Source organism: Balaenoptera acutorostrata, chromosome 12 (assembly GCF_949987535.1).
Source record: "Balaenoptera acutorostrata chromosome 12, mBalAcu1.1, whole genome shotgun sequence".
NCBI classification, from domain to species: Eukaryota; Metazoa; Chordata; class Mammalia; order Artiodactyla; family Balaenopteridae; genus Balaenoptera; species Balaenoptera acutorostrata.
In genome coordinates, this window is record NC_080075.1 from 94,323,417 (window position 1) to 94,334,312 (window position 10,896).

Genomic DNA, 10,896 nt, shown 5'->3' on the forward strand with positions numbered 1-10,896 from the left:
AAACCACCTTGTCATCTGGCCTCTCGGTGAAACAAGCCTGGAGCGTCCACAGCCCTGTTTACTGGGGTTTTTTGTAACTGAAGGTCTGTACCTCCTCGGCCAGCCTCCACCATCCTCTTCTCACCCACCCTATGACTGTCAGTGACACTTTGGGCACAGTGGACAGCTCTGTATTGTGGGGCTGTCCTGTGCTGTGTGGGTTTTAGCAGCCCCCATGGACTAAGCCCACTCGATGCCAGTAGTACCCCCTCCCCAGGTGTGACAACCACAAATGCCCCAGACTTTGCCTTTTGAGAACCGCTGGTCTGGTGGCCTCGCCTGGGAGCCTCATCCGGCTCACTCGCCATTGACCCTCACACTCCTACAGAGGACGTGGTCGCCAAAGTTATAGACGCCACACGTAGCCTGGAGGAACGTGGGTGCTAGGATCAAGTCAGCCACCCAGCTCATCACTGCAGTAAATGTGAAACAAAACCGAAGCTGTGTTCTCTTATTTCTGGTTGCTTCTTGAAGGGGACCTTCCAAAGGCTGAGCTTCTTCTGAGTCATGTCTTGGGCCAGATGCGTCGGCTGCATATGGGTTACATTACGCAGGCTCCGCTGAGAAGTAAAATAGCAGCATCCCGTGGACGCAGACTTGCTAATTATGAGCCTCAGAGCAGCTGCCAATCACCAAAGCTGATTGTAATCTGTTTCCTGTTAAGCGTAGTCCTGATTTGGGAGAGAAAAATAACCTCTATTTGAATTAAACTTGAATATTTTGATGAAAATGGTCAATTGCTTCAGAGATCCTCCAGATTTTTTTGAGTGCAGGAATATAAAACTTGAAGTCATGTATTGCTCAGAAGGAAGGCGTCTGTGAACACCGGCTGCTATAGTAACCCAGTGGGCTTTGCGTCCATGGTTTCCAGGGTGGTCTCCCTTCCTGGAAGAACATATCTCCTTGGCTCACCTTTTCTAATGAATTTTTTTGTGGGCATTAAACTTCTCCTTATGGAAATTATCACAAGTATTTACAGTAAAGAGGAACTTTAAGTCATTTTGAGCTTATTGAAGAACAAGCTAGCAGCAGGGCATGGCACTGAGCGGCCTGTGAACAGGTCCCTCCTGGGAGCACCTGCCCTTACTCGGGCCCAGCTCACTCCTTTGTTTTCATGTGAATGAACTTTCCCAACAACCCCTCAACTCCCGACTCTCCTACACTCCTCCAGTCAGAGGGATTTGCCTGACTGGTGAGTTGGGTGAGGAACTTGGCACACCTCTGTCTGCCTGTCTTAGCCATATTCTTCACTAGCTCTACCAGCCATGACACCTCCCTCTCTGCCTCACCTCTGTTCGAAACTCGGGTGGGAAGAGGAACGCTGACTATTGGCCTCCTCAAACCCAGCAGCACTGCCTTGTCCTCTGCTGCAACTCAGAACCATCTGCTTTGCCCTTCTACCCATCTTTCCCATTATCTTATTTGGAAACCGCAATTCAGAGGCAATGGCAACCCCTGGTCGGGGGGCAGGGATTGAACCAAGTCTGTGATCCCCTCTGTCTTTTCTTTAGGTCATAATATCGTTCTTCCTCTAATTTATTCATCATAAAATATATTTCTAAAACTGCTAAAAACAAATTCAGTTATCAGTGATTACCAGGGGTCATCAGCATCGGATATTCTTATTATTTGTACAGTCTGGATAACTCAGTGATACAGGAAAATATAATAGTTCTCCTTGAAAGTCTGCCTAACAAAAGTAAAATGCACTGATGAATCTAGGTTTAGTCTGTTGAATGCAATTTAAGACTCATATGGTTGCTGAGGACCCTGGGGTATAATCTCAATAGTGATTAAGATTGCCCGGAGACAGACTTCCGAGATTCAAATCTCACCCCCTTGGGCAAATCACTTAACATCTGCAAGTCTCAGGTTCGTATTCTGTGAAGTGGGGATGCGGGAGCTGCCTCCTAGGGAGTGAGCAACGAGGGTGCTCATGACAGTGCCCGGCTCAAGGAACAGGAGCTGCTCTGATTATAGCCACACTGAATGACACCTGTTATCATGGTGATCCCCATTCCTATGCATCTTTGATTTTGTACTTAGTGCTACAGATGTGTACATGTGTGGCAGCTAAGATGGCTGTGGCTTCCAGAACATTCCCTGATATTCACAAGCACTCTTTTTTTACGTGCTTCTTTCTATCATCCGAAATGTCTGGGAGACAAGAGGTGGAGGAGGAGTTACTCAAGGGTTTTCATTAATTAATATAGGAAAATAGTTTCCAGAATGATTTTTTTCTTTAACATTAACTTACATTCTTCTGATCTAATCACAATGAGGCATGGCATTTCTGCACGTCCCATCTCAATGTAGTATTATAGCTACTTTTCAAAGTACATAGTAATGACTGTTCATTCATATGTGTTAGTAGTCATTTAGCTGGTTTTGATTTTATCCAGACTATATCAAAATTTTATTCTTTTAATGACATACTTTTAATCTCATTTCTTAAAGTTAACAGGTTAAAAGTAAATACAGTATAAAATATTAAAATATACAGAACTTTTCTGTTTTATAGAAAAAAACTGTACCAGTAATATCGCTAATATAATTAATTATATTAGTTATTATTAAAGCTATTTCTTTAGGAGAACTCAACTACACGGCTCATGCTTTATTGAAAGAACTGTAGCACCATCTTGTGTGAGATACACATTCAGTGCTTCAGTAAATGTAGTTTAACTAGAGTGTTGACTATTTTCATTTCTTACTAATAGGCCAAGGTCACTTTATTTTTTCTTATTATAGTATTATAGGCTCAAATAAGTAACTGGATTTAGAATTTGGTTATTTATATTTTCAGTACAACTGTACTGAGATGCATTTAACAAGCATCTAATTGCACAAAATTATATGAAACATGGAAATACCAAATTCCATGTAGCTGAGTACCCAGAAAGTATCTGTTTCTTTAGATTTCTTATGATGCTATACAGTTTGTAATATTTAATGTCTTTTACTCATGTTACCCACTCAATTCTCAAGGTATTTTTTTCCCAATATGGGTTGAAGTTCTGATTAAATATATGTAGACATGCTTCTTGATGTGCTAATTTGAATTTCATCTCTCTTTTGAGAGAAAGGATCAAGTAAGTACAGAAATGAAAACAGCCGTAAAAGGCTGGGGAAAAGAAGTGTCTACTGATGAAACAGCAAATGCATCCGAGCTGGAATCCTCATTATCAATGACCACAGAGCACGGTTTTTAAATTGGATCTTTTATGATACAATCAAGAGCATAAATATCAGCTTTTATCTAATAGCTATAATTCATTGAAGCTACCATAACTATTCTATTAAAATTGGAAAAACAATAATATTATCTTATAGTTTAGTCAAAATTTAAACAATTATAACCACAAATATTTGCCAAACACCTATTTAAGTACATAGCAATATGCAGTTTGACTTGTGTGGATTTAGGAAATGTTATTACCAAATATTTACTCTTTACAAAGAAGAAAAGCTAAGTTTAATAAAGTGATGAAAATCACACAGACCATGTGCTGTGAGTTCTGCTGGCCTCCGACATCAGAATACCAAGCCCTGAGTTGTTAATTTATATCTTACCTACACATACTTCCAGTTTTTCTCATAAAAATGTGAATAAATACTTTTTTCTTGTTTTAGGCAATTTGAACCAACCTATAGAAGTGACAGCACTATATTCTTTTGAAGGACAACAGCCAGGAGATTTGAATTTTCAAGCTGGAGACAGAATCACAGTTATAACAAAAACAGATTCACATTTTGATTGGTGGGAAGGAAACCTTCGAGGTCAAACTGGCATTTTTCCAGCCAACTATGTTACCATGAATTAAAGTTTATATTATTTTCTTCTTTGAGAATTACAAAAATATTATTACTATACTGGCAGGATTTACTATTCAGTTAAACAATGTTTAGTATAAGTTTAAAAACACTTCTGTTTATTCCATAAACTTTTATCCAGTATGTAAAAGATTTTGTTTATATATATATATATATAGAGAGAGAGAGAGAGAGAGAGAGAGAGAGTGTTACATATCTTTAAATACTTTCCACTGATTTTTAATACAGATACTATTTAATAGTTTAATATCCTCCAATTTATATGGTCATATTTCTTTCGTGTTCATTTTCAAACATCACTAAACATTTGATTTGGCTAGGTATATGATGACTTTATTTTATCTGGAGAATCTTAAGGATAGGGGCATGAATACCAATTTATATATTTGCAAAGTGACTAGAAAAGAATAAATCAGCTTAAATAGTGTATTAAGTAATACTTAGAGTTGTAGGTATTAACTAGAATATTAATCCTTAAAAATTATCTATAAGAAATACACTATGACAAAGAAATTCAACCACTATGCATTAAAAAAAGATGACATCTGTTAACTTTCCTTCTTTACAAGGTTACGCTTGTTCATTGGTAGCAGTAGAATAAAGTTATGTTGATATGGTTCCATTGTCCCTAAATAAATGTTTTTACAATGCTAAGTTAATGTCTTGACTTTGTTTTTCTTATTTTCTTTTTGTAAAGTAACCAGAGGTCTGTGGTTGGTCTGAATGTTAAAACCCGCCTCCATGACTATGCTACTAACCTCTTTTTTTCAGCTTTATTAATATATAATTGACAAAGTTGTAAAATATTTAAAGGGTACAACATGATGCTTTGAAATACATATGCATTGCAAAAGGATCCCCACTTAGTTAATTAACACATCCATCATCTCACATATTTACTTTTTTGTGGGTGTGAGAACACTTAAGTTCTACTCTCTTAGCAAATTTCAATTGTACGATGCAATATCATCAACCATAGTCACCATGCTGTACACTAAATCCCCAGAACATATTCCTCGTAGAAACTGGAAGATTGCATTCTTTGACCAACATCTCTTAATTTCACCCACCTCCTGACCCCTGGTAACCACCAATCAACTCTCTGTTTCTAGGAGTTTGGCTTTTTTAGATTCCCATATGAGATCATACAGTATTTGTCTTTCTCTTACTGACTTATTTCACTTAGCATAATACTCTCAAGTTCCATCCATATTGTCACAAATTCCAGGATTTTCTGCTTTTATTTATATACACCACATTTTCTTTGTCCATTCATCTGTTGATGGACACTTAGGGTTTTCTACTTTATCAGTATATAATGACATTCTTTGTTCTTATGACAGTATTTGGCTTAAAGTCTATTTTTTTCTGATATAAGTATGCATGCCATCTGCAAACAGAGATAACCTTACTTCTTCCTTTCCAATTTGTGTGCTTTTCATTTCTTTTTCTTGCCTAATTGCTCTGGCTAAGGCTTCCAGTACTATGCTGAATAGAAGTGGTGACAGTGGGCATCCTGATCTTGGAGGGAAAGTTTTCACATTTTCACCATTGAGTATGATGTTATCTGTGTGCTGGCCATATATGAGCATGTTGTTTACTATCCACATATTTGTGAATTTTCCAGTTTTCTTCTTATAGTAGATTTCTAGTTTCATATCACTGTGGTCAGAAAAGATGCTTGATGTGATTTCAATATTAAATTTATAAAGACCTGTTTTGTGCCTAACATAGGCTCTATCCTGGAGAACGTTCCATGTGCACTTGAGAAGAACGTGTATTCTGCTGCTATTGGTCTAACATGTTATTTAAAGACAATGTTTCTTCATTGATTTTTCTGTCTGGATGATCTATCTATTGGTAAAAGTGGGGTATCAAAGTACCCCACTATTATTGTATTGCTGTCTATTTCTCCTTTTAGTCTATTAATATTTGCTTTATATATTTAGGTGCTCCTATGTTGGGCACATAAATAATTACAAATGTCATTGCCTCTTGTTGAATTGACCACTTTATCAGTATATAATGACATTCTTTGTTCTTATGACAGTATTTGGCTTAAAGTCTATTTTTTCTGATATAAGTATAGCTACCTCTGCTTTCTTTTGGTTTCCATTTATGTGGAATATCTTTTTCCATCCCTTCACTTTCAGTCTGCATGTGTCCTTAAAGCTGAAGTGAGTCTCTTGTAGGCAGCATATAGTTGAGTCTTTTTTTTTTAATCCATTCAGCCAGTCTATGTCTTTTGATTAGAGAATTTAGTCTATTTACACTTAAAGTAATAATTGATAGGTATGGACTTACTATTGCCACTTTGTTCATTGTTTTCTGGTTGTTTTGTGATTCCTTTGTTCCTATATTCCCCTCTTGCACTCATTCTTTGTGATTTGATACTTTTCTGTAGTGGTATGCTTAGATTCCTTTCTCTTCATCTTTTGTGTATCTACTGTAGATTTTTGCTTTGTGGTTACCATGAGGGATTACATAAAACATCTTATATTTGTAACAGTTTGTTTTAGGTTGATAACAACTTAGCACACATATTAAAGCTCTGCATTTTTACTCTCCCCCCCCATTTTATGCTTTTAATGTTACAATTTATCTCTTTTACCTGTGTGTCCATCAACAAGTTCTTGTAACTATAGTTATTTTAATGCTTTGTTATTTAACCTTCACACTAGATTTATAAGTGATTTAACCACCACGATTACAACAGTAGAGTATTCTGAATTTAACTCTAGCCCTAGACTATTGTCACAGCTTCCAGTTTTGATTCCTTGCTTCCACACTGCAGCCAAACGATACTTATGCTCCAGATTTTTATCCTGCTTTGTGTTCTTATAGACTTACATTTTATACATACATGTGTTGACTTTTTTATAACATAATTCTTAAGGCATGGAAAAAGAATGAAGACTCGCATTATCATCACCCAGCAAGAAATAAAACACTCTTCCCAATCTCCCTCCCTTTCTAACTCAAAGGTAATCATCATCCTGAATTAGTTGTTTATTAATTCCATATATTTCTTTATACTTTTATTACATATGTATGTGTCCCTAAGCGCTATGTGGTATTGTCTTGCATACTTGTAAGCTTACAAAATTTAAACTTTTAAACTTATAAAAATTATACAGTGAATGCACTCATTTGCAATGGGATTATCATAAATTATGATGTATACATTCAAGGAATTAAAAGACAGGGTGGAGAATTTCAGCAGAAAATTGACACTACAGGAGAGAAATGAAAAAAAAATGGAATTGAAAAATAGAATAAACCAAGAACACAATAAGTGGATTTAACAGTAATTTAGACATGGCAAAAAGAGAATCATTGAACTGAAGGTAGGTCTAAAGCATAGTGAGTTGAAAAAAGTTGAAAATACAGGAAAGACTTGTCTGCTCATTTTTCCACACTGATTGGATTACAAGACTTAATGGTATTTTTTAAATGTAGCAAGTTAAGCAATTCTTCTCACTTTTTTTTTTTTTTTTTTGCAGGCTTCCCTGGCTGTTCTTTTTTGTTTATTTTCATGTGTGAACTTAAGAATCAACTTAACCATCTCCAGAAAAAAGACTTACTATTTTTTTAGTGGGATTGTGTTAAATTATATTAATAATATATATACATATATATATAACGTAAGGAAAATTGTCATCCTTATGATGTTCATTTGTCCAAAGTAAGGATAATGGATGTCTTTCTATTTGTCCAAGTCTAATGTTGTTTTTAGAAGTGTTTTAAAGTTCTCACATGATATTTGCATATTTCCTGTTAAGGTTACATCTCGGCACTTCATCATTTTTGTGGGTATCTTAGTTTCGCATCTACCTACTTTAAATATCTCATCATCTCATTAGTTTACATGCCTCCCGTTTCACCAAAGGTCCTTGAGGAGAAGACCAAGTCTTATTCAACTTTGTATTTAGTGCCCAGCAAAATGCTCTGTTACTGAATGAATTTCCCTTTCTCAATTGAGGAAAAGAAGAGAAGACTCAAGAAAATTAAACTGTTTGCCAAGGGTCACAGACTGTTAAAAAGAACTGGAACTTAAAATACACTCTTCTGAGTCTACAGAAACAGTCTATATTTAATGGAATTAAACAAAATCCTCCAACCATTATTCATATATCATATTTGTTTTACACTTAAGACTTCACTAGTAGTCAGCTTTTGTAAAAAAGATAAACTTTTTTTTCTCATCCAAGATGTTCATGAGCATTTCTTCAATATTACCTACAATTTGGAAATTTTATCAAGAGGTTCAATTAGAATTAAAAATACTTAAAAAAAAAAAAAGCTAGAGGCCTAAACACCTTTTGAGTTTTGTCTTTTGCCATCTAGAGTATTTTCTGTACACTCTCTCTTCAATTTCAGTATTCTCATTTTCCTGCCTATTTAAGTACCTCGTTAATTTATGGTCACATTGGGTGGCCTGGGATTTGAGACTCAACATCGTGTGCTGTCAGTCAGGGCTGCATTTACAAAAGACAGCAGTAAATTTGAACAACTACCCCCCCAAGTGTTTCCAACGTCACCAGGCCTCTTCTTTTTGAAGTTGTGTCCCAATGTGGTCTTACCTTACTGCTTCTAGGAAAGGTAAAATGAGGCCACGGGGTTTCCTGAAAACACGTGTGACACAGTAGCCAACTCAGACCAGAGAGAGACAGCAGGCAGGAAGACGTCGACAGCACAGCCCGCTGTGGGGCAGTTAGGACGGCTGAGCCCAGAGCGCTGGACACCGAAAGGCAGATCTCCCTGCCTCAGAATGGGGCGCATTTTAAATCTGTCACAGAGAATTTATGAGACAGTCCCTCTTCCCAAAAGCTTGAAGTGTAAAGATCAGACCCCTCAGTGCTTGGCATGGTTTTGTGGGTAGACATAGGGCTCAGCCAGTTACCTGCTCTAACAGCTTAGAAATTCACTCCTGAAGACACTGGCTTGGCAGGGCCCCGAGGAGGCCTGCATGAGCAAAGAGTCAAGGGCTTGGCACCTCATACGAGTTCAGTATTAGCTCATCCTTCCCGGGACAGTACTGGCCGTTTTCACAGAACACCTGTATTATGGTGCACCCTGTTTTCCATGCAAAAGTCATGCACAGATTTTTTTCTTTTTTAGCTAAATTGAAAATTGAGTAAGTGATCCTTATGTTGCATAATGAAAAGCTTTGCACTTACCAAAAGAAGGTAGTTCTTTAACAAAAGTAATCCATCATTCTAGAACCTCCCCTGCAATCAGATTTGCCCTAAAAGTAATGATAAAAATGAACAGGGCAATGCCTTCTACTATGGATATAACAATTTATTTCGTGGCTTTAAAATTAAAATAAATTTTACAGAACTACAAAGAAAATTCAGCCCATTCATTAAAATAAAATGAAATTGTAACAAATGTACCACATTAATGCAAGATGTTAAAAACAGGGAAAACTGGGGGTGGAGGTGAGGGGGACTTGGGAATTCTCCATACTAGGGGCTCCTTTTCTTCTGTAAACCCAAAACCTGCTCAAAAAGTAAAGTCTTAATTTAAAAATAACATGAAACCAAGCCATTTGATCTTATAACTTAATCCACTCATAAGTAAATTTTAACAGCTGAGGAAAATATAATTTCTATTTTTATATGACAGTATTAGCCCTTGTTTTCAAGATTCAAACATCACTATAATTATAGCATGTAATTTAAACCTTTCAAGAAAATTAGAAGTTACAGGCTGAGGATATTCTGGGAGAAGACATACCACTTTTTTCTTTCTCATAGGCAAGAGCTCCTGAAGGCCGCATGAACAAAAGCATGGATTTTGAAAGAATGTTCAATTCCATGTGAAATTGGATCAATAATAGAATTTCTGAGTCTTGGTAAATTTTTATCATAGTCACGTAACAAGCTTTTGGGAGGATTAAATGAGCTAATGGATGTGAAAATTCTGGAAACCTCCAAGGAGAGCAGCAGCAGGGCAGGGCTGGAAGCACTGGCTTCTTCCTTGGGGTGGGGGGGGGCCCTCCTCCACACACACTACCCCTGAGGGCCAACACTCTTGAGCTCTACGACAAATATAAGTCGGATCCGAGGTAGGGAAAAATGTTTGGAACACTTTAAAAGGCTATTTCCCACAGCATAAGGAAGATGCAAAAGGTCATGAATGAATTTTTTAATTTCCCACGTATTCGAAGAATGTTCAACTGAAAGTTCCCACTGAAGTCATCTAGGAGCTAATTGATGAATACTTTGGGGTGGGGGAGAAATGCACCCGCAAACACAGTGGTGGTTTCGGTCATCCCTGTGAAGATGGGGCTCATCTAGTGGGCAGAGCCCATGCTCCCCTAGTGCTACTGGCAAAAAATCTGTCCTGGAGGAGATTCTTCGGTAACAGGAGAGTGAGCCCAGCAGTTAAGACTGCAGGCTCTGGATCCAGCCTCCATGACTGGGACCTCAGACAACTTATTTAATCTTTCTGTGCCTTAGTTGCCTTATCACTGACGGTCACATGGAGCACTTAGAACAGTGCCCAACACGTGAAAAGCTCAATAAATATTAGCACTTCTTTGCAACCAGAAGAATGTCTAGCTGACACACTGGCTTAACCAGCTTTTTCAAGCAATCGCTTGTACTGGCAGTTTAGATAAGCTATATCAAAAAGGGAAGAAACAATTCTCTTCTGCTCCAGAATGCGTTGTCGTATGTATACTGGTGATGGGGCCAGCTCCTTAGACGCAGACGGGGATGTTTCCTCCAGGTTTGATAGTCACAATAGCTCCTCAAAACAAAATTCTGCTAAGCCCGGGTCCTCCACGGGGCTCACTCCTGCCGGTTCCTCCTGCCACCTGCTGGGTGAGACCCCAGAGGAATGAGGCTTCGGCATAAACAGCTTCACACCTGGCTCTGCTGGAAGGAGCCCCTCCCCCTCCTGTTTTCCACCCTTGGGCTGGTTCCAGCTGCAGGGCGGGGAGGACTCTCAAGGCTAAAAGCGTGGGCGGGTTTTCTTTGCTCTTTGGGAGCTTCCCTCATTAATGGGTCAAAT

The 10,896-nt window shown here is 37.9% G+C and overlaps 1 protein-coding gene across 3 annotated transcripts in view; it reads left to right on the top strand.

Moving 5' to 3' along the window:
• The window catches only part of SH3YL1 (SH3 and SYLF domain containing 1), a 46,356-nt gene extending 41,829 nt beyond the window's left edge, over positions 1–4,527 (top strand). For all 3 annotated transcript variants that reach the window (XM_007195704.3, XM_007195705.3, XM_007195706.2), the window contains one exon: positions 3,673–4,527. In XM_007195704.3, the coding sequence (XP_007195766.1) occupies positions 3,673–3,863 (191 nt within the window). In that variant the 3' untranslated portion in view covers positions 3,864–4,527. The remainder of the gene's footprint in view (positions 1–3,672) is intronic.
• The last annotated feature ends 6,369 nt before the right edge of the window (positions 4,528–10,896 follow it).